The sequence below is a fragment of the Staurois parvus genome, unplaced genomic scaffold (assembly GCF_062004578.1).
Source record: "Staurois parvus isolate SC_StPar_1 unplaced genomic scaffold, SC_StPar_1.0 ptg000184l, whole genome shotgun sequence".
NCBI lineage: Eukaryota > Metazoa > Chordata > Amphibia > Anura > Ranidae > Staurois > Staurois parvus.
Genome location: NW_028317980.1, coordinates 7686164 through 7709424, shown reverse-complemented (window position 1 = coordinate 7709424; position 23261 = coordinate 7686164). Strand labels below are relative to the sequence as shown.

Genomic DNA, 23261 nt, shown 5'->3' with positions numbered 1-23261 from the left:
GAAAAGTAATATTTTAGTTACTGGTGGAGCACGCGGGCTCAATCAGTCTTGAAAGTCTTAGATTTCTGCAGCAGTAAGATCTCCCCATTACAGCTTTTTGAGTTTCAGGTGTTCTCCCCCACCTTTTTGTCTTTCAGTTGATAAAACATGCAATAGATAAAATTGGTAAATTGGTAGCCCCTCATAATATTCACAGCAGGTGCTTGTGTTGTTCTGCCCCATTTTCATGTATTTCTTCTGTCTTGCATTGAACAGCATAAGGTTATCATTTTTCTGTAGCATGTTGACTTCTAGTGGTGGTTTTGGGGCACTACAGCTTGTTTACTAATATGACTTTGATATCTTTCTCTGTCCTCCTCTCTTGTTTAGTGCTAGTTGGTTGAGTCCTAGCTAGACCCTTCCTACTTCATCCATGTTCCATCACTCAGTGTTAGTTACTAAAGAAACAAGGCTTAGGAAACTCTTTGGCTTTCTTACATTTCAAAAGACTGGAAAAACATCCTCTCTATTGCAATTGTCTGAAGCTAAATTGTTTTGGATTAAACTTCTGTGTCTTATTGAAGTGATAAGCTGCCTGTGGATGTTGCCAAGTCAGCAGGTGACCCGACTGTCCATACAGACTGGGCCGAAGGAAATACAGGCATACCTCAGTTTACGAACGCCTTGGTTAACGTAATTTTCGGTTTACAAATGAAAATCCATTGAAAATAATGCCTCAGTTTACAAATTTTATTAGAAATACGAACAAATTAATTGGTTTTCAAAGCATTTATGATTTTTTCTTAATCATGTCCCTGTACAGTACTATGCCTTTAAAGTGCACTTTATAAGGTGTTTTGAACAGATAAGACTTTTTATGACTTTTTTCTGATCTCCGAAACAGATTAATTGGTTTTCAATGCATTTACTAATTAATTTTTAATCATGTCCTGTACAGTATTTATGCCTTTAAAGTGCACTTTATAAAGAGTTTTGAACGGATAAAATACCTTTTTTTTTTACTTTTTTCTGACCTCCGGAATAGATTAATTGGTTTTCAATGCATTCTTATGGGTAACGGTGTTACGGTTTACAAATTTTTCGCAATATGAAAAGTCCTGCAGAACGAATTAAATTCGTAAACCGAGGTACGCCTGTATGTCAATGCATAAAGCTGCATTTGAAACAGAACAACTGCCAAAACAATGCAATTCCCTTGCAACCGTGGCATCCTGGGAGTGTTATGTATTTTGTTTACAATGTGCGCAGAAATCACATTTCCTGTTTTTTCCCAGATGTCTTTAATAGGAAACACATCAGTTACAAGCATTCCCTTTCATAGGTGATTCATTTTTGGAGAGATATTCTCAAAGAGTCCTACAGACATGGTGGTTATAGTGGAAGAAGATCCTTTCCCTTAGCAGTAATTTTCATAGATGTGTTGACAAGGCTTACGTTAAAGCAGACCTTGCATTAAAACAGCAAAGTCCCCTTATTTAGTGTGGGTCACGCTTGCTAAAACCCTGCTAGATGCCAGGTGCCAGATGTATCCCCTGAACGTTTCTTAGGGTACCACTGCATGGGAGTCTTTGTCTCTCAGATTCATATTGCACTAGTCACAGCACACACCATTTAATAATTGGAATCTGTATAGACTGACCTGTGATTAAACTGGAGATAATTAAAGGAAGGATCAACATCTTCAGCATCCTCATGAGAATGTCTCCTGGAAAGGCTATCACCATTACGATATCAGGGTGGATGGGAGAGGCCATCCGAAGGAGACCACCAAGCACTGATCCCAAAATGACACCTGAAAGGAAGAAAAGGAGGAACAGGCATTAGAGAAGAGCCAAGGCAATGAAAGGCAGCACAAAATACTAGGAAACCTCCTAGACAGTCCAGCTTTGCATTATGTCACAGACTACATCTGGTCATACACAGAGCAAATTCATCAGGACTAAAATTCAAACCTCAAGTGGGCATGTTGGCACATTTCCACCCAAAATCCTCTGAACTGAAAATTGAAGGACCTAGAAGGAAAACTGTTGGCTGGACAGTGGTTGCATTCAATCAGATGCAGCCACCTTTCAGGTGTTCTGACAGCAGAGGGTGCCACTTGATGACAAGAGCTAAGCCGACCATAGATGGATTGAAACTTGGCTGGTTCAGCAGGGACCAGCCGAGGTTTGATACATCTATTTGCCGGCTGGTTGTAGGAAATAAAAGTAAACCCATGGGCCTTATCTGTTACAGTACTTTGGCCTGGTATAAAAAATACAATTTATTCCAGTTAGATTGTAAGCTTCAAGGAGCAGGGCCCTCCTAACCCTCTTATATTGAACTGTATTGTTGCTGTATTGTCTCCCGTTATATTGTAAAGCGCTGAGCAAACTGTTGGCGCTATATAAATCCTGTATAATAATAATAATAATAATAATATTAATATATTCTTTACAGAGCAATGACTACCCCCCAGCCAAGATGTGCATGCAATACATAGAGAAGTACGGAGACCCAGGGATGGCATCACTTTGCCTTAAATGAGGTATATCACAAAAAAAAATAATGGAATTACAGTAAAACAGTGTTGTGCTGCTCCATAAAATTTCAAATAACCTTACAAATGAAAATCCATGTCATACACTAAATGAAAAATAAAAATAAAAAAGCAAATAAACTCAGTGAGAGATTATAACCAGCAAGTGAAGATGAATACACAAGTAAACACCTGGCAGAGCACCTTAAAAATAACTTTATATATGTGAAGCAAGGCGATAAGCACAATAGAAAAAAAAAAGAGGCTCAGAGAAAAATAATACACATCAAGTGAAAGTAAAGGCAAAAGTAAACCCCCGGCAGAGCTCTTCTGAAAAAATATTAAATCAGAATTTGTATAGGGTATAATAAACACAAATACAATTAATAAAACATGTACTATATATAAAATACCATAAATGTGGATAGGAGATGGTAAAAAAAACACTAACTAAAAGTAAACCAGTGCAAATATAGAATAAATGAGATCTATGAACAAATAATGTGAGTATAAAATAATAATCAACTAATCATATGCAAAGGCAAACCCTTTCAGTTTTGGATAGAGTAGAAGGGGATTACAACACCTGTTAGATTTTTATTTTTGTTTTTGCCCCCTATTAGGGAGACTCACCCTCTCTATTTGCCCTGTTTACCATTATCACAGACAGTGAAAGTGAAAGAACAAATGTTGGGTTGTCCCCGGAACAAGAATGGAGGGGAAATAGTCCAATAGGGACACTAGTTTTGATGACTACCAGGGCATTCCTCGCTTTGGAGGATTTTCTTCTCACTTCCTGTTTTGTCTATGGGATAGGAAGTGAAATCTCCCTCATAACAATGAAAATACTACATGCATTGTGGTGAAGTTAATTTACAAAGTTCACAACAGAGGCATTAAAATCACAGTTCTTTTCTCCTTATATTCTCTGGTCTGCCAGCCTTTTAAAGTAAAGAAACAGCAGGTGATGTAAGCTGTTAGAAACCAACTGAAACTCAACTTCAGAATCTCTGTTGTGATCTTTGGGGATGAATTACTCCATAGTACATTCAGCTACAAATGTCAGTGGGGGTTTGCTCTTTTTGCTGCTTGCTGAAAACCTCTTTATAACAGCTATGTGCAGATATGTAGTGACATGGCAGATGGTCCTCAATGCACAGTTGCTACATTTATGTCTTACTGTCCTGTTCTTTTCACTGGCACCCCCTGAGCTGTGATTCGGTTGTCATGAGCAGCTGACAGTCAAGTACTGACGATTGGGAGTCAGTAGGATAAGCTTCCAATGACACCATCACTGTGCAGACCATGGCATAAATCAGTTGGTGTAAATCAGTTAAGAATTTGTCCACAGACTGGGCATAGGTGCACTTCAAGCAAACCCCACTATGCCTATCTGTCAGTGTTAGATACACTTTTACTTTTGTAACCATCCCCGATATAATCCATTCTGCTGTATTTCTGTTATATGATCCACTATATACACTCCACATTTCCTTCAGTCTTCCCTGCATGCTCAGCAATAGCCTGGAATATAACATGAGAACATCTTGCTTTAATTATCCATCCTCTATTACTTCTGCTAATGAGGGTTTCCAGCCAAAACACATTTCTAAATTACTCATTAGCTAAGAAAAATATATATGAAACCCATTAGCAAAGCCTTGCTATTTTGAAGACTCAATAATAGCATCCTAAGAGACCACTCTAGGCTGTTCTTATTTATCAAAAGAGTCTTAAAGGAAGATGTTGCTCGAGGTAACCAACCAAATTTCCAGGCTTAAAGAATGACTGGCTGGAATCTGATTGTTTGCTATGGGCTACACAGGTCTTTGAGATGTGAGAGTATCTACCTCATATCTCACTATTTTTGGTTCTTTTACCCTTGTGGCAATGTCCCGAAGAAACCTTTCACCATGTTCATCATTGGCTGCAGCTATACTTTCGGGAAAGTTGTCCAAATAAGAATGCACAAAATTAATCTTGATTGACATGGCCTTGCATGCTGTAAGAAACATTCCAAAACCAACTGAATGCAGTCTGGTACATTGTAGTTGCCAAGAAAGTTCTTGCCAACATAGGGGAAAAGACACAATGGGGAGAGCTACAAAGTTCAGGTCTAGCTACTGACCCTTTAGCACCTGATGGATAAATACATGAACTAGCTGTTGGGATTTGAGCACAGGGATCTCTTGTTTGTTGTATTGTTGGGTCAGTAGCCAGACCTGAACCTTGTAGCTCTCCCCATTGTGTCTTTTCCCCTATGTTAGCATTGTGTCCACAGTAGCATTTGCGTAGGCAGAGCAGAGTAGGACGGGCCATAGAAGGATTACTTTGACGCAGTTGGCCAGCTTAAGCATGTATTGCAATATGTGTGAACCAAATATCCCTATATATTGCATAGTCTGCTTGAAAGGGTATATACCAGTGTGCAGAGGGTCCTCAGAATTTCTAGTATCTACCTCATATCTCACTATTTTTGGTTCTTTTACCCTTGTGGCAATGTCCCGGAGAAACCTTTCACCATGTTCATCATTGGCTGCAGCTATACTTTCGGGAAAGTTGTCTAAATAAGAATGCACAAAATTAATCTTGATTGACATGGCCTTGCATGCTGTAAGAAACATTCCAAAACCAACTGAATGCAGTCTGGTACATTGTATTTGCCAAGAAAGTTCTTGCCAACATAGGGGAAAAGACACAATGGGGAGAGCTACAAAGTTCAGGTCTGGCTACTGACCCTTTAGCACCTGATGGATAAATACATGAACTAGCTGTTGGGATTTGAGCACAGGGATCTCTTGTTTGTTGTATTGTTGGGTCAGTAGCCAGACCTGAACCTTGTAGCTCTCCCCATTGTGTCTTTTCCCCTATGTTAGCATTGTGTCCACAGTAGCATTTCCGTAGGCAGAGCAGAGTAGGACTGGCCATAGAAGGATTACTTTGACGCAGTTGGCCAGCTTAAGCATGTATTGCAATATTTGTGAACCAAATATCCCTATATATTGCATAGTCTGCTTGAAAGGGTATATACCAGTGTGCAGAGGGTCCTCAGAATTTCTAGTATCTACCTCATATCTCACTATTTTTGGTTCTTTTACCCTTGTGGCAATGTCCTGGAGAAACCTTTCACCATGTTCATCATTGGCTGCAGCTATACTTTCGGGAAAGTTGTCCAAATAAGAATGCAGAAAATTAATCTTGATTGACATGGCCTTGCATGCTGTAAGAAACATTCCAAAACCAACTGAATGTAGTTTGGTACTTTGTAGTTGCCAAGAAAGTTCTTGCCGACATCTTTGACTGCTTTCCAGGTGATTTTCTCTTACCCTACTAACAGATCTTCGAAGCCCTTGTCATTGATGACATATCTGACCTGTGGACCAACAAAAATGCCTTCCTTATTATTGAAACTGAAAAACTTCTTGGGTGCTGGTAACCAAAAATGAGGTCTTGTAGCTTGTGAAGGCTATAACCACAGTTGCTCAATAAACCATATGAGACATATGTGAATAGAATAGTAGCTGATAACGAGCGCTATTGGTATAGAGCCAAATCAATAGTGACCAATAAACTGCTAATTTGACCTGCTAGTACCGCCCCATTGTCTCCTTTATAATCTCAGTCCTCCCTGTTTGCTTAATGACTTTGACAAAGAACGTATCTGTGCGAAACGCATAGTCATAGCAACCAGGTCTTCTTGTGGTCCGGCCCAGGAACTCTGGCTTCTCTGTCCATCCATCAGCGTCGATCTACCAGTTTCTGAGCTTCACTGATGTCACTTCTGGCATGCGGAGATGTCATTTATGGTGCGCGAGTTCCGGTAACATCCGAGGCAATATCCTGTTCTGTGAGTGGTACCTTCTCACAGTTGGCAACCTATCTTCCAACAGAGCAGACCATAGGATTCCTCTCCACCGCCTCCTGCACCTTGGGCAGGATGTACTTGTTTCCTCAGCAGTAAGCCAATTTTATTGACCACATTCACACATTTGGGCCATACCACCCACTTTTTCCTTCATTTACATTGGACATATGACTATGAACAATGGTTTTAATTCCTTTCAAGTTACATAGTTAGTCTGGAAAGACAAAAGTCCATCCAGTTCAACCATAGAAAAAAAAAAGAGTTATAATCCTATACCCACAGTTGATCCAGAGGAAGGCAAAAAACTCTAGCAAAGCATGATCCAATTTGCTCCTGCAGGGGAAAAAATTCCTTCCTGATCCCCCGAGAGGCAATCGGATATTCCCTGGATAATGAAATCCTTCTTTTATACTCTGCATAGCATTGTCATCATCCTTGCTAATTTTCAATACTTTACTGGTCACTATTAGTTTGGCTCTACACCAATAGCGCTCATTATCAGCTACTGTTCCTTATTATTGGCTTCCTTATTATTGGCAGTATTCTTGGAGACATTTGTCTCAAATAAAAGAAACCTTCACATTCCTTTTTCATCACTTTCACCAAATTTCGGTATCAGTTTTAACTGACGTTGAGGCAAACATTTCTTCGTCAGGTTAGCAAGTGGTTCATGTACCACATTTTCTGTCTTGGAACCAAGTTCTTTTGGAGTGGCCATTTCTTTCTAAAGTAATGCAACTCTCTTGCCTGTCCCATTCACATATGTAACTACAGCAGGGGCAGACTGACAACTCATAGGGCCCCCGGGCAATAGGGGATCATGGGGCCCCCTGTGTTCTTGCCCAAACTAAAAAAAACCTATGAAAAAGGTACCAGGGGCATCTCATGGGGTACCCTACTGACCCCGGGCCCTCGGGCAGTGCCCAAGTTTCCATATGGTCAGTCCGCCCCTGAACTACAGTACTTGGTATATCCGATCTGCATTCCAAGCAGCAATACTTTTAGATCTCCACAGATTTAACAGTACTACTTGGTGTACTGGATGTGCTTCAACAACAGTTCTATGTTTTTGTATGTTTCTTTCATGTGTGATGCATAGTCAACAGGTATTTCAAATTTCAAAAACAGAAGATCTCCATAAAACGGTATAGGATCAGGTAAATTACTGGTTATTTTTGTGATTAGCAGCCATAAATCTATAATATACATCAAAAAAGTGCTCAGGAAAGCAAAACCTTTGTTGCCCAGTGCTATCTGTTTCCAACTTCCATGCTGATAGTTCAATACATGATATACATCTCTTTTATTCTATATTCACCGCAGAGCCTCAGGAGGGGATATTTGGCAGCAAGAAACACACATTTGTACACAGGTGACAACAGTGTTGACAGCTGCAGACCTCAAATATCAACAAGGCAGTCTATGGTGGTGGAAACTTCACCGAAGTAAAATAACTGCAGGAAGTCCTCGGAGATCCAGTCTCTGAGGTAGACAGTCCAAAACAGATGGGTATTCTAGATCATCATGGTTACTTCACCTGCTGTGACTGACAGTGTCTCTTGGCCTGTACTAACACTGTACTGACAGCAACTGCTGTCAAGTTGGTATTCCGTGAGGAGAGTTCAATACTGGTTCTAAAATAGATCTGCAAAGTCACTGTTTTCTCCGAATCCATCCAAACTTTATCCTGTGTTGAGCCTTGATGAAGGGCGAGTGATGTTGCCCCTCCAACATGTTAGCTGTTTTTAAATGACTTTTCTCAACAGTTAACATTCTCTTGCATTCTTTTATCCAGTTTTGGTCTGGTGCTCCCTTCTGTATTTCTATGGTTTCAGCTGCTGTGGGGTGCTCATTGAACAAAGCCTTGATATGTGAGTACTACCTTGTCAGAACTATTGACTACACATGAAAGTGTAAAAGTTCCCAGCACCTCTTTGAGTATGTTGTTGAAAAATCCACATTCTGGGGGTACACATACCCCTTGGGCTCTACTTTGTAGGATGGGTCTAAATGGCCTCCACAATCTACAGAGCTGGAACTTCTTGGCCTCCTTGGCCAATCACATGTCATCCAAGTGTCTCTGTACTCTGTCGAACAGGAACTCCTACTCTTCAAACTCACTCTTTATTACTGTTGGTAATACTACACATATACAGTTAGGTCCATATATATTTGGACACATGCACAACTTTAGTTTTATTCAGCCATTTACCAAAACATATTCAAGCTATAGTTCTATAATGGATATGGGCTGAAAGTGCACACTCTCATTTTTAATTTGAGGGTATGTACAACCAAATTGGAGGAAGGGTTTGGGAATTGCAGCTCTTAAGAGTATCCATCCCTCCCTTTTTTAAGGGACCAAAAGTAATTAGACAAATGAATATAATCATAAATAAAAAGTTAATTTGTAATATTTTGTTGAGAATCCTTTACTGACAATGACTGCCTGAAGTCTGGAACCCATGGACATGTCCAAAGACTGGGTTTCCTCCTTTCTGATGCTTTGCTAGGCTCTAACTGCAGCTGCCTTCAGTTGTTCTTTGTTTGTGGGTCTTTCTGCCTTTAGTTTTGCATTCAGCAAGTAAAACACATGTTTAATTGGGTTGAGATCAGGTGATTGACTCGGCCATTGCAGAATATTCCACGTCTTTTCCTTCAAAAGCTCCTGGGTTGCTTTTGCAGTGTGTTTTGGATCATTGTCCATCTGTACTGTGAAGCGCTGTCCAATCAACTTTGCTGCATTTGGCTGAATCTGGGCTGACAGTATATCTGTAAACATTGCAGAATTCATCCTGCTGCTTCTGTCTTCTGTCACATCATCAATAAACACCAATGACCCAGTGCCACTGGAAGCCATGCATGCCCATGCCATCACACTGCCTCCACCATTTTTTACAGATGACATTGTGTGCTTTGGATCATGAGCTGTTCCACACTTTTTCCTTCCTGTCTTTCTGGTACAGATTAATCTTAGTTTCATCCATCCAAAGAATGCTTTTCCAGAACTGGTCTGGCTTTTTTAGAAGTTTTTTGGCAAAGTCTAATCTGGCTTTTCTATTCTTCAGGCTTATGAATGGTTTGCACCTTGTGGTGAACCCTCTGTATTTGCTCTCGTGAAGTCTTCTCTTGATTGTAGACTTTGACAATGATACGCCCACCTCCTGGAGTGTCCTTCACTTGTCTGGAGGTTGTGAATAGGTTTTTCTTTACCATAGAGAGGATCCTGCGATCATCCACCATTGTTGTCTTCCGTGGACGTCCATGCCTTTTTATGTTGCTGAGCTCACCACTGCGTTCTTCTTTCCCCAGAATGTACCAAACTGTTAATTTGGCCACTCCTAATGTTGCTGCTATCTATCTGATGGATTTGTTTCATTTTTGAAGCCTTACAATGGTATGCTTCACTTGCATGGACAGCTCCTTTGAACGCATGATGTTGGTTCACAGCAATAGATTCCAAATGCAAATACCACAATTAGAATCAACTCCAGACCTTTTACCTGCTTAATTGATGAAGAAATAACAAAGGAGTAGCCCACATCTGGCCATGAAACAGCTTTTGATTCAATTGTCCAATTACTTTTGGTCCCTTGAAAAATGGGGGGGTGGCTGCTCTTAAGAGCTGTAATTCCTAAACCCTTCCTTGGATTCACATACCCTCAAATTAAACCTGAGAGTGTGCACTTTCAGCCCACATCCATTATATAACTATAGCTTGAATATGTTTTGGTAAATACCTGAAACAACTAAAATTGTACCTGTGTCCAAATATATTTGGACCTAACTGTCTTTGCACACAACACACCCGGGGTACATTTGCCTCACATCTCCTAGCCCCAGCCTCCTTGGAGCTTCTTCCCATCTTTGGTCAATCACATGTCATCCAAGCTCCTCTGTAGTCCAAACAGGAACTCCTGCTCTTCTGTCACACATTACTATTGGTGATACTACAAATGTATGTCTTTGCACACAACACACCCAGACTACACTTGCCTCACATCTGACAGCCCCAGCCTCCTTGGAGCTACTTACCCTCCTTGGCCAGTCACAAGTCATCTAAGCGCCTCTGTATCCTGAATAGGAACTCCTCCTCTTATGTCACACCTTGTTACTACTGGCGATACTACACATGTATGTCTTTGCATACAACACACCCAGGCTACATTGGCTCACATCTCCCAGCCCCAGCCTCCTCCTGTTGAGTATTTCACCACCAGAAGACCACACTGGGATGGATTATGTCAACAGACTCAACTGTCAGACCTCCAAAGAGGTCACTTCTATCACATGTTACTTGTAGACCTGTGATGACACAGATTTGCTTGCTGTTTCTCTACAAAACAGGGTCACAATGCCTACCTATGGGTACATAAAACTGCATACCAAGCAGGGGTGGACTGACAACTCATGGGGCCCCCGGGAAATAGGGGATCATGGGGCCCCTGTGTCCTTGCCCAAACTCAAAAAAGCCTATGAAAAAGGTACCAGGGACATCTCATGGGGCCCCCTACTGACCCCTGGGCCCTCGGGCAGTGCCCGAGTTTCCAAATGGTCAGTCCGCCCCTGATACCAAGATAATATTTAAATACACATTTGAATTAGGCATGTAATGCTGCCAAACAATTTGTAATCATCTTTATTGATTCTGAAGATCCAAGATCCAAGACTCAAGAGCACAACCAGACCAGTGATCTTATTTCTAAACACTGCAGTAAAGAATTGAAGTTTCCCACATGGAAGAAAAATATATTTTAAATATATTTTAAAAATATTCTTCCCAAATATATTAACATATATTTGAAATACTACAATTTTGGCCGTATTCAATATATTTCAAAATATATTTCAATAAATATACTGTATGTTGAAATGCGTTTTTATTACACAATGTATGAAAAATATTTTTAAAAACACATTTTCAAATATACTGTAAGTCTTTAAAAAATACATTTAATCTACATTTTTGGAATGCATTTACAAATATATGTAAAAACATATGTTAAAAATGACTTTTTTATATGTTAAAATCTGCTTAATATAGTTAAAAAAATATATTTTAAAAATATTTTTCATATATTTTTGTAATATAGAAAAAATGCATTGCATTTCAATATGCAGTGTGTGAGTGTGTGTGTGTGTATATATATATATATATATATTTATATATATTTAAAAAAAATTATATATATATATATATATAGAATACTATATATGTGTAACTTTTCTATGAACAAATACATCAAATCGAACCCAAAAATTATATAAAATTAAAAATCAAATATAAAATATAGAAAATAATGTCCAAAAGTCCCACCGTGACCAAAAACAAAAATAAATAAAAATAAAAATAAAATAAAAGTAAAAACAAAACAAAAAAAGTCCCAAAAAAATAATCCTCACAAGTGTAAACTCAAAACACTTAAACTTTTTCTTCTTCTTGCATCACCACAAACCTTCTTAATACTCGCAGATCCTGATATTCATGCACCTCAAAAAAGAAAAAGAACTCGACATAGTGTCATACCTTAAATAATGTAAACACACGTGCCACTATATGTGCCGCATGCAAAATCAATGTGTATACTCCAACCAAGTGTCAAAACACATAAGAGTGAAAACACATTCCCATAGAATATGTCATATAATGTTTGAGAAACCACTTCACAGATAAACTGCCAGTGTATCACACCACACCCTATGTATATGTAAAAGTGAAAACCAACACCCAAATCACCACTCTCCAACTCTATTAAGGATGGGTAATTACCCTATAGAAGAAACAGCAGGGCAGATTAACCACTCAGGGTTACAATCTCCTCACATTAATTTTCTCCAACGATTAGGGTCACCTCCTCCACTTTCCTCCAGAAAACTAGTCACAATAAAAAGGTATTCTTCTTTATTAATAACTCACATAACATTCCGTGGTAACAGCTCCTCACATAATATTCCGTGGTAACAGCTCCTCCTCACAAGCAGTGTGTACATGGACAGGTTCAGGGAAACATAAACCACATGTTCCCACTTCCAAGATGGCCGCGATCGCACTTCCGGTCAACGTCGATGCGTATGACGTCACGTGTCTCTGACGCGTTTCGTCACTTCCTTTGACTTTTTCAGAAGGGTAAGGACGTCTATGCATCGACTCCTTATATACCGCCCTTCCCAGATATGACGTCACACGCTCAACATAGGAAACCGGAAGTACGTCTCTCTGAAGCGTTTCTCCCCTCCTCCAGGGCGTTATCAAAGACCTTTGATAACGCCCTGGAGGAGGGGAGAAACGCTTCAGAGAGACGTACTTCCGGTTTCCTATGTTGAGCGTGTGACGTCATATCTGGGAAGGGCGGTATATAAGGAGTCGATGCATAGACGTCCTTACCCTTCTGAAAAAGTCAAAGGAAGTGACGAAACGCGTCAGAGACACGTGACGTCATACGCATCGACGTTGACCGGAAGTGCGATCGCGGCCATCTTGGAAGTGGGAACATGTGGTTTATGTTTCCCTGAACCTGTCCATGTACACACTGCTTGTGAGGAGGAGCTGTTACCACGGAATATTATGTGAGGAGCTGTTACCACGGAATGTTATGTGAGTTATTAATAAAGAAGAATACCTTTTTATTGTGACTAGTTTTCTGGAGGAAAGTGGAGGAGGTGACCCTAATCGTTGGAGAAAATTAATGAGAGGAGATTGTAACCCTGAGTGGTTAATCTGCCCTGCTGTTTCTTCTATAGGGTAATTACCCATCCTTAATAGAGTTGGAGAGTGGTGATTTGGGTGTTGGTTTTCACTTTTACATATACATAGGGTGTGGTGTGATACACTGGCAGTTTATCTGTGAAGTGGTTTCTCAAACATTATATGACATATTCTATGGGAATGTGTTTTCACTCTTATGTGTTTTGACACTTGGTTGGAGTATACACATTGATTTTGCATGCGGCACATATAGTGGCACGTGTGTTTACATTATTTAAGGTATGACACTATGTCGAGTTCTTTTTCTTTTTTGAGGTGCATGAATATCAGGATCTGCGGGTATTAAGAAGGTTTGTGGTGATGCAAGAAGAAGAAAAAGTTTAAGTGTTTTGAGTTTACACTTGTGAGGATTATTTTTTTGGGACTTTTTTTGTTTTGTTTTTACTTTTATTTTATTTTTATTTTTATTTTTATTTATTTTTGTTTTTGGTCACGGTGGGACTTTTGGACATTATTTTCTATATTTTATATTTGATTTTTAATTTTATATAATTTTTGGGTTCGATTTGATGTATTTGTTCATAGAAAAGTTACACATATATGGTTTTACTGGCCTTCAAGGGTGAAGGTATATCACTTTTCTGGGTTATTATAGGTTTAAGTGTTGTGATATTTAAGTATATATAGAATACTGCCAAAATTGTAGTATTTTAAATATATGTCGATATATTTGGGAAGAATATATATATATTTAAAAAAAAAAAAAATATATATATATATATATATATTGAATACGGCCAAATTTGTAGTATTTTAAATATATGTCGATATATTTGGGAAGAATATTTTTTAAATATATGTCAAATATATTTTTCTGCCATGTGGGTTGGTCACTCTCTCTAATGTTTCCCTATGTGTCCATGTACACATCTTCGTTTACAGTCATTTACAGGCAGTTGAGTTTACAGTCGTTTTTTTGAACGCAACAAACTTGCGTTCAGCAGTAGATTTTATCAGCGTTTCAAACGCCAAGCGCTTGTAAAGCAAGCAATGCTGCAGGGTAATCCCGAGTGTAGCTCGGGGTTACTGCTTCTGGTACTGAAAGTTAATCCCGATATACACTCGGGAATATTGCCAGGGGGGTTAAAAAACGCTTAATAAATGCAGCTAAATGCACATAAACGCGATATGCAAACGCAGCAAAACTGATTTTTTTAACCTGCGTTTTCCTGCTGTCAATTTCCAGCGTTCACAAGAGTTCTCCAAACGCACCGTGTACATGGAGCCTGACATGGAGGAGGAGTATACTGTAGTTCGCAGCAGTGAATTGAGCAAGGCTGATAACACTGCTTGAGATCACAATGTAAAGTGCACATGACAGCTCTGGATTTCTGGCAGGATCAACACATTTTTTTAATACTAATCAAACAGGTTTAACAAAATGCTCTCAATGGTGAATTCAACAGAGCAAATAAATGATTATTATTACTATTATACAGGGTTTATATAGCACCAACAGTTTGCTCAGCGCTTTACAATATAAATAAATGAAGATCGTTGTCATACAAAGGCGTTCCGTGCGTCTGTGTGCAGGCAGTCCTATTCATACCTATTGAGACTCAGCAGCTTCACAGACACAGCCAGTGTAACATCCATGTGGGTGCATGTCCCCGAACGCAGCGTGTCCATGCAGCCCTTGCATCCCAACAGACATGACTGGGAATACCTGCATGCAGAAGCAAGGAACACCTGTCCAAGATGGCCCTTCGGATGGGTGTGCGTATAGATACACCTATGTGAACTAAGCCATAAATACGTCAATACATGCAAAATGCAACGTATGTGGCGCAAATCCTGCCTTAACCACTTCCAGTCCAGACACTTTTACCCCCTTCCTGCCCAGGCCAATTTTCAGCTTTCAGTGCTATCACACTTTGAATGACAATTGCACGGTCATGCAACACTGTACCCATATGAATTTTTTAGCATTTTTAGAGACAGATAAAGCTTTATTTTGGTGGTATTTATTCACCGTCGGGATTTTTATTTTTATTGCTACATAAATGGAAACGTCCAAACATTTTGAAAAAAAGTGTTTTTCTTATAAAATTTTGCAAATAAATAATCTTTCTTCATAAATCTTGGCCAAAATTTATTCAGTTTTCTTTTTAGTAAAAAAAAAAAAAAAAGAACCCAAATTAGTTTACAAGCAAAAATTATAATTTTTTAAAAATTTGTTTTTACATTTTTATTTATTTTTTTATATTATTATTTATGTTTTTTTTTTTTAACATACTGTCACCCTAGCAGTACAGTGTCACCATAGATTTTTTTTTTTTTTACACTGATTGCTTTTACACCCATAAAGTCTGTAAAAGCAATCATTTCTCCTTCACTCTGGCTGCATTCTTGCAGCCATTGAGAAAGGCTGTTGTGAATAGCCCTGTACCATGTGACCTCTGTGATCATTCACAGATATCACACATAGTAAGCAATGATGTCAGAAGTGACATCTTGCTTACACCTATTCATGTGATCATTGATTGGCCAATCAGTGATCACATGATCAGGACCTCACACAGAGGTCCCGTACAGCAATCGGTCCAGACACAGCGGGCACTGGATCGCTCCCAGGGAGCGTGCACAATCCAAAATGGCGGGCGCTATTTATGAACGGCAGCCCGCCCCTGCACTGCCACCGTCCGGTCGTTTGTATACATGGGCCGGACGGGAAGTGGTTAAATTTTGAAGATCAGAGATCAGTAAGCATATTGATATCCAGGACTCACCAAATACTGTAAGGGACAGGAGGAGGTTGCCTCGGAGCTTGTCGCATATCCTGAGACATGGAGATCTGGGGCGCACTTCATCTGAGGTCAGCTGACTATCGTGCATGCGCACCTCCACCTGTTTCGGGGTGTTGTTGGCACTGAAAGACACAAATTTGCAGAAACAGTTAAAATAAGAACTCCATGGAGAATACTATGGGGGTTGTTTTACTAAAACTGGAGAGTGCAAAATCTGGTGCAGCTCTGCATAGAAACCAATCAGCTTCCAGGATTTATTCTCAAAGCTTAATTTAATGAGCTGAAGTTAGATGCTGATTGGCTGCCATGCACAGTTGCACTTTCCAGGTTTGGTAAGGCTAGGTTCACATCTGTGCGGGTGGTGCAGCTGCGGATCCGCAGGAAAATCCGTGCAGCCGCACCTCCCATACAGATAAATGCGGACCCGCGGGTGGGTGCCATTAGTTCTAATAGCACGCCGCCCGCACTGGAAAACGCAACCGTACTGGGAACCGAGGTTCCCATGCAGGCTGCATTTTCAGAAGAAGTGCAGGGACTTCTTCTCTGCGTGTCCTGGGGCACGGGAGTCCATTCAAATGAATGGGCTCTTGTGCCCGTGCAAAACGCGGCCCACACAGCTGCATATATGTGAACCGGGGGTAAATCAATTCTCTTACGTCTAAACTGGTCACATGACATAATCCCACCAATACCCAAGAAATGTAACAACAGATCGTGTTTAGGAATGCGTACCGTTTATGGGGTCCCCATTTCTCCTAGGCTGATCCGGTGATGTCTACATGTGAACTATGGACGGAGAGACAACTGCCAATCCCTACAACTGTCACTTTCCTTTTGTTCTCTTATTAAGAAAAGTGAGCAATAATGAACACTTTTGATGTCAGAGTTACTCCTGGAGGAGTCCGAAATGTTCAGCTTCAAATTGGATTGGATCTTTTAAGCCACTCTAAAGCTGGCCACACATGCTGGCGAGTAACAATTTCTCAGCTTGCCCAAATACGGTTTCATACCACCTTACCAAAATGTAAGGAATGCATTGGATCTTAAAGTGTTACTAAACCCAGAACAGTAAAATCAGTCTGTAGATGCAGCAAAGCATGCTTGTTATACTCACTGTGGAACCTAAGGGGTTAATCCTCTGCATTGTGTAAAAAGGATGTTTGATCCTCCCCTTCTTCTGTCCCCAATCCATTTGCTGATAATACAGAGCCCTAGGAGTCACTCTGCACATGCTCTGTTTGGTGTTTCTTGGTAGAGAGTTTTTTTTTTGGGAGGGTGCATGTGATCAGCACAGAGTCAATCAGCACTGTCCAAACAGAGGTCAGGGGTTCTACATCCTCCTAGAGCAAAATGAAACTCCTCCTACAAGGTTAACCAGTGATCAGCTGGACACTGAGAGAAGTCTACTATATACTGCCGGTGAGACCAGATATAGTGAATGCAGGGTCCGGGGAGACCAGATATAGTGAATGCAGGGTCCGGGGAGACCAGATATAGTGAATGCAGGGTCCGGGGAGACCAGATATAGTGAATGCAGGGTCCGTGGAGACCAGATATAGCGAATGCAGGGTCCGGAGAGACCAGATATAGTGAATGCAGGTTCCGGGGAGACCAGATATAGTGAATGCAGGGTGCGGGGAGACCAGATATAGTGAATGTAGGGTGCGGGGAGAGCAGATATAGTGAATGCAGGGTCCAGGGAGAGCAGATATAGTGAATGCAGGGTGCGGGGAGACCAGATATAGTGAATGTAGGGTGCGGGGAGAGCAGATATAGTGAATGCAGGGTCCGTGGAGACCAGATATAGTGAATGCAGGGTCCGGGAGACCAGATATAGTGCATGCAAGGTCCGGGGAGACCAGATATAGTGAATGCAGGGTCCGGGGAGACCAGATATAATGAATGCAGGGTTTGGGGAGACCAGATATAGTGAATGCAGGGTGCGGGGAGACCAGATATAGTGAATGTAGGGTGTGGGGAGAGCAGATATAGTGAATGCAGGGTCCGGGGAGAGCAGATATAGTGAATTGCAGGTCCGTGGAGACCAGATATAGTAAATGCAGGGTCCGGAGAGACCAGATATAGTGAATGCAGGGTCCGGGGTGACCAGATATAGTGAATGCAGGGTCTGGGGAGACCAGATATAGTTAATGCAGGGTCCGTGGAGACCAGATATAGTGAATGCAGGGTCCGGAGAGACCAGATATAGTTAATGCAGGGTCCGGGGAGACCAGATATAGTGAATGCAGGGTCCGGGGAGACCAGATATAGTGAATGCAGGGTCCGTGGATACCAGATATAGTGAATGCAGGGTGCGGGGAGACCAGATATAGTGAATGCAGGCTGCGGGGAGACCAGATATAGTGAATGCAGGGTGCGGGGAGACCAGATATAGTGAATGTAGGGTGCGGGGAGAGCAGATATAGTGAATGCAGGGTCCGGGGAGAGCAGATATAGTGAATGCAGGGTCCGAGGAGAGCGAATATAGTGAATACAGGGTCCGGGGAGACCAGATATAGTGAATGTATGATCCGGGGAGACCAGGTATAGTGAATGCAGAGTCCGGGGAGACCAGATATAGTGAATGCAGAGTCCGGGGAGACCAGATATAGTGAATGCAGGGTCTGGGGAGACCAGATATAGTGAATGCAGGATCCAGGGAGAGCGAATATAGTGAATGCAGGGTCCATGGAGAACAGATATAGTGAATGCGGGGTCCTGGAGGAACAGATATAGTGGATGCAGGGTCCGGGGAGACCAGATATAGTGAATGCAGGGTCCGTGGAGACCAGATATAGTGACTGCGGGGTCCTGGAGGACCAGATATAGTGAATGCAGGGTCCGGGGAGACCAGATATAGTGAATGCAGGGTCGAGGGAGACCACATATAATGAATGCAGGGTCCGGGCAGAGAGGATATAGTGAATGCAGGGTCCTGGGTTTAGTAACACTTTAGCTAATTTCTTTCTAATGTAATAGATTGGACCAATGTTTCTCAACCAGGGTTCCTCCACAGGTTGCTAGGAGTTTCTTTAGAAATGGGCAATTTCTGCCTCTCAGATAAGCTCCCACTGATTTCTTGTTAGCTACCTGTAGGGAGGGAATTCTTCCCAATGACCACAAGGGTAAGGACCCTGTATTCACTATATCTGGTTTCCCCGGACCCTGCATTCACTATATCTGGTCTCCCCAGACCCTGCATTCACTATATCTGGTCTCCCCGGACCCTGCATTCACTATATCCGGTCTCCCCGGACCCTGCATTCACTATATCTGGTCTCCCCGGACCCTGCATTCACTATATCTGGTCTCCCCGGACCCTGCATTCACTATATCCGGTCTCCCCGGACCCTGCATTCACTATATCCGGTCTCCCCGGACCCTGCATTCACTATATCCGGTCTCCCCGGACCCTGCATTCACTATATCTGGTCTCCCACAGTACACACAACATGGAATTGCAATTATTTTAATAAATGTAAACTGCTAAATACCTTTTCACATGAGCAGTATATAGCAGTCTTGTGACGTCGATCAGTGCCCAGCAATGCACATGTTAAAGCTTTTAGGAGGAGTTTTCATTTTTCTCTAGGAGGATGTAAAACCCCTGACCTCTGTCTGGACAGCGCTGATTGGCCCTGTGCTGATCACATGCACTCTCCCAAGAAAAAATACACCTCTCTAACAATACACACCAAAATTGAGCATATGCAGAGTGACTCCACACGATATGTCTTATCAGGAAATAAGAGGGGGACACTGATAGAAGGGGAGGATCAGAGAAGTCAGGATCAAACAGCGTTTTTACACAATGCAGGGAATTAACCCCTTAGTTTCCACAGTGAGTATAACAAGCATGATTATACTGTTGTGGGTTTAGTAACACTTTAATGGACTTGACCCAGAGTATGCCATCACAGAGAAAGTGGCTGAATTCCTGGAGTTCAGCTTTAATAATTAGGAGACTTCAGATGATAAAGCAGTGTAAAATTAGCTAGCAGTAGGACATTTGTAATAAGAGTGATTTGGATGAAATGTAATGGACCACATCCAATCCGCATGACATGTGAAATAACATTGCTTCCTATGGTGCCTGTTCACGTATGTCCAGTGCACTGGCGGTTTCAGAGAGGTCTGAAAAAGAGTCCTGTACGATTTCTGAGCAGTGCGGTCAGGTTTGGGTGCCGATTACAGGCTACTGACTTCTATGGGAGCCGTTTCTAAACTTCACATGTGTGAACGGAATAAAATCCTCACCTAATCCTGTCCTGAATTGCTGAACAACTACTGTGCCAATTAGCTGTGAAACTTGAGCGTCAATCCGCACATGTGTGAATCAGCTCTTACCCTAGGTTCACACCTAAGCGTTTTTCGCAGCGTTTTGCAGACACATACTACAGTCCATTTAACATGATTTCCTATGGGACACATTCACATCTCTCACGTTTTCATACGTTTTTATTACAAAATATATGAAAAATATTTTTAAAATACATTTTCAAATATACTGCATGTCTTTAAAAGTAGAAATCAACATTTTTGGAATCCATTTACAAATATATGTAAAAATATATGTTAAAATTACTTTTTTATATGTTAAAAAAAAATCTGAAGAATATATTTAAAAAATATATATATTTTAAAAATATATACAGTATATTTTTTTAAATATATTCTTCAGATTTTTTTAACATACAAAAAAAGGCTTTTTAACATATATTTTTACATATATTTGTAAATGCATTCCAAAAATTTAGATTTGTATTATTATAGTTATACGGTATATGAAATGTATTTGAAAAAATATTTTTCATACTTTGTAATAATAACGCATTTCAACATACAGTGTTTATATATATATATATATATATATATATATATATATATATATATATATATATATATATATATATATATATTTATTTGTTTGTTGAAATATATTGAATATGGCCAAAATTGTAGTATTTCAAATATATGTCAATATATTTGGGAAGAATATTTTAAAAATATATTTCAAATATATTTTTCTTCCATATGGGAGGGGGTGCAGTGAATGTGAGTGATATAATGTAAGGAGGTTTAGATGCACACTGTTCTTGTATTTATATTTGTTTTCTGTCAAACAATGCAGCAGTATTCTATGAACAAAAGGCAGCTCCAAGAATTTATGGTCAGTAAAAGTAAATGCTTCGCTTTGAAAAGCCCAGTCTAAAAAGAAAAGCCCTACCAATAAAAAAATAAAAAATAAATAAAAATCCCAAAATGCTGCTCCTGATACCATATAAACAAAAAAAAACATACATCAACATACAAAAAAAAAAATCTATATTATCTCAAACTTTTTGAGCCTATGATATCAGCTAAAGTCCACTTTGTTAATAGAAATCTTGCTTCCTAAAATAAAGACCCTATCGATATAAACTGAAACAGGAAGAGAGGAGAAATCTCTGCGGGAAGGGGGGGGGGGGGATAAAGACAATGAGAACTTATAAGAGGATCTAACCCTTCGCTACACCGTCCAGATCCAGAAAAAAGTTATGTCTAGGGTTCTAGGGAAGACAGTAGTAGACTACTTGCTGGTCAATGAACTAGCTTTGCGAATTTACATAATTTACTATGCACAGGCATATTAATGTCAAATGCAGGGGCGGACTGACAACTCATGGGGCCCCCGGGCAATAGGGGATCATGGGGCCCCTGTGTCCTTGCCCAAACTCAAAAAAGCCTATGAAAAAGGTACCAGGGCATCTCATGGGGCCCCCTACTGACCCCGGGCGCTCAGGCAGTGCCGAGTTTCCAAATGGTCAGTCCGCCCCTGGTCAAATGTATATCATTTAATGAGAATTTTGGAGTTAAAGTGGAGTTCCACCCAAAAGCGTAAGCTCCACTTTTCTGCCTCCTCTCCCCCCTCCGCTGCCACATTTGGCACCTGGTTTTGACAGGCACACGCTCCCACTTTGTGGCCAACTGAGCCGGATGTTCAGTACCCCCCGCAGCCCTCTGAGACATTTCCAAGGTCCCAGAGGACTGCAGCCCATTCACAAAGTGCAACGCAGTTGGAAACCGGCGGTGAAGCTGCCGGATTCCCTTAGTCAAGATGGCGGCGCCAGCACTTGACAGCTGATTGAAGAATCGACTCAGGGTGAGGACACTGCTGGATGCATGGACAGGTAAGCGCCATAATAATAAAAGTCAGCAGCCACAGTATTTGTAGCTGCTGACTTTTAATTTTTTGGGGAATGGAACTCTGCTTTAATGAGCTTATAGAGCTTTTTGCCATTGTGCTGGAAATCTCTATAGAAGAAATGAAAACCTTTTATTTTCTATGGTTGATTACAGCTGAAGATTAAACGTGATTTGCACACATGATCCTTTTAGCTTTGCGCCTTGTAAAAGAAGCAGAAACATCATCCCTGTGCAACAGAGAGCAGAGCTGTAGGAGGGGCCCAACAGGCCCCACCCACTACGATCTGCCTACAGAAAACTACAGGAGGGGTCGGAGGCAAGACCAGCCACCCTGTACAAAGAGAGAGAGCGGCACTGACAGGTCTTTATTACAGGAAGCCCCTGCACAGAGACGTTTTACATCGGATTACTGCACAGATCTGGAAAAGGTACACAAAGCACACCAAGATTCAAGGAATGACTCCTGTAGTAAGATCATATTTGCTTATCCCGAATATTCTGCCCCAATTTCATGTAATTTTTCTGTGTTGTACTGAATTGCACCAGTTTATTATTGCTGGTAGTGTATTGATGTCTCCTGGCTGTTTTCAACCACTACAGCTTATTTATGTATGTCATTTGACATCTGCCTCTGCTCTCCCTCCAGTTTAGCGCTAGTTAGTTCAGTTCTGTCTAGTTTTGCCTTGTTTCTTCCATGTTTCCTCAATACTTTGCAGAGACAGGGCTCAGCAATGTCATTGAGGCTGACTTACCAAAGAGTGTGGGAATGTTTACACATTGGGGTTTATTTACTAAAGCTGGAGAGTCCAAAATCAGACTCCCTTCTGCATAGAAACCAATCAGCTTCTAACCTCAGCTTGTTCAATGAAGCTTTGGCAATGAAACCTGGAAGCTGATTGGTTTCTATGCAGAAGGGAGTCTGATTTTGGACTCTCCAGCTTTAGTAAATAAACCCCATTATGTCAAGTGGAGATTTACATTAATTATTTGTAGCGCCCTCTAGTTTAGGTAGGATTTTTGTGTTTTGTTAGAGGCTTGCTGGAAGACGAGGTATGAGTCAGCCTGGGAGTGAGTCAGTGAGGTCACTTCAGGTTAGGCCGGGAGGTGCCACAGGTCAGGGCTTCTGGAACCCTCCCACCCTTCTAGAAACTGCTGGTACTTTCTAGAGGAGGGGAGGAG

At 40.9% G+C, this 23261-nt stretch overlaps 1 protein-coding gene across 3 annotated transcripts in view; it reads right to left on the bottom strand.

Annotated features, from left to right (window-relative positions):
- The window catches only part of SLC1A2 (solute carrier family 1 member 2), a 204733-nt gene that overhangs the window by 79565 nt on the left and 101907 nt on the right, over positions 1-23261 (bottom strand). For all 3 annotated transcript variants that reach the window (XR_016312711.1, XR_016312710.1, XM_089677354.1), the window contains exons 2-3: positions 15879-16018; positions 1640-1792 (exon numbers count right to left, since the gene is read on the bottom strand). Coding sequence is in view for 1 of the 3 variants with exons in the window: in XM_089677354.1 (XP_089533480.1) it covers positions 1640-1792; positions 15879-16018 (293 nt within the window). In the remaining 2 variants the exon portion in view is untranslated. The remainder of the gene's footprint in view (positions 1-1639; positions 1793-15878; positions 16019-23261) is intronic.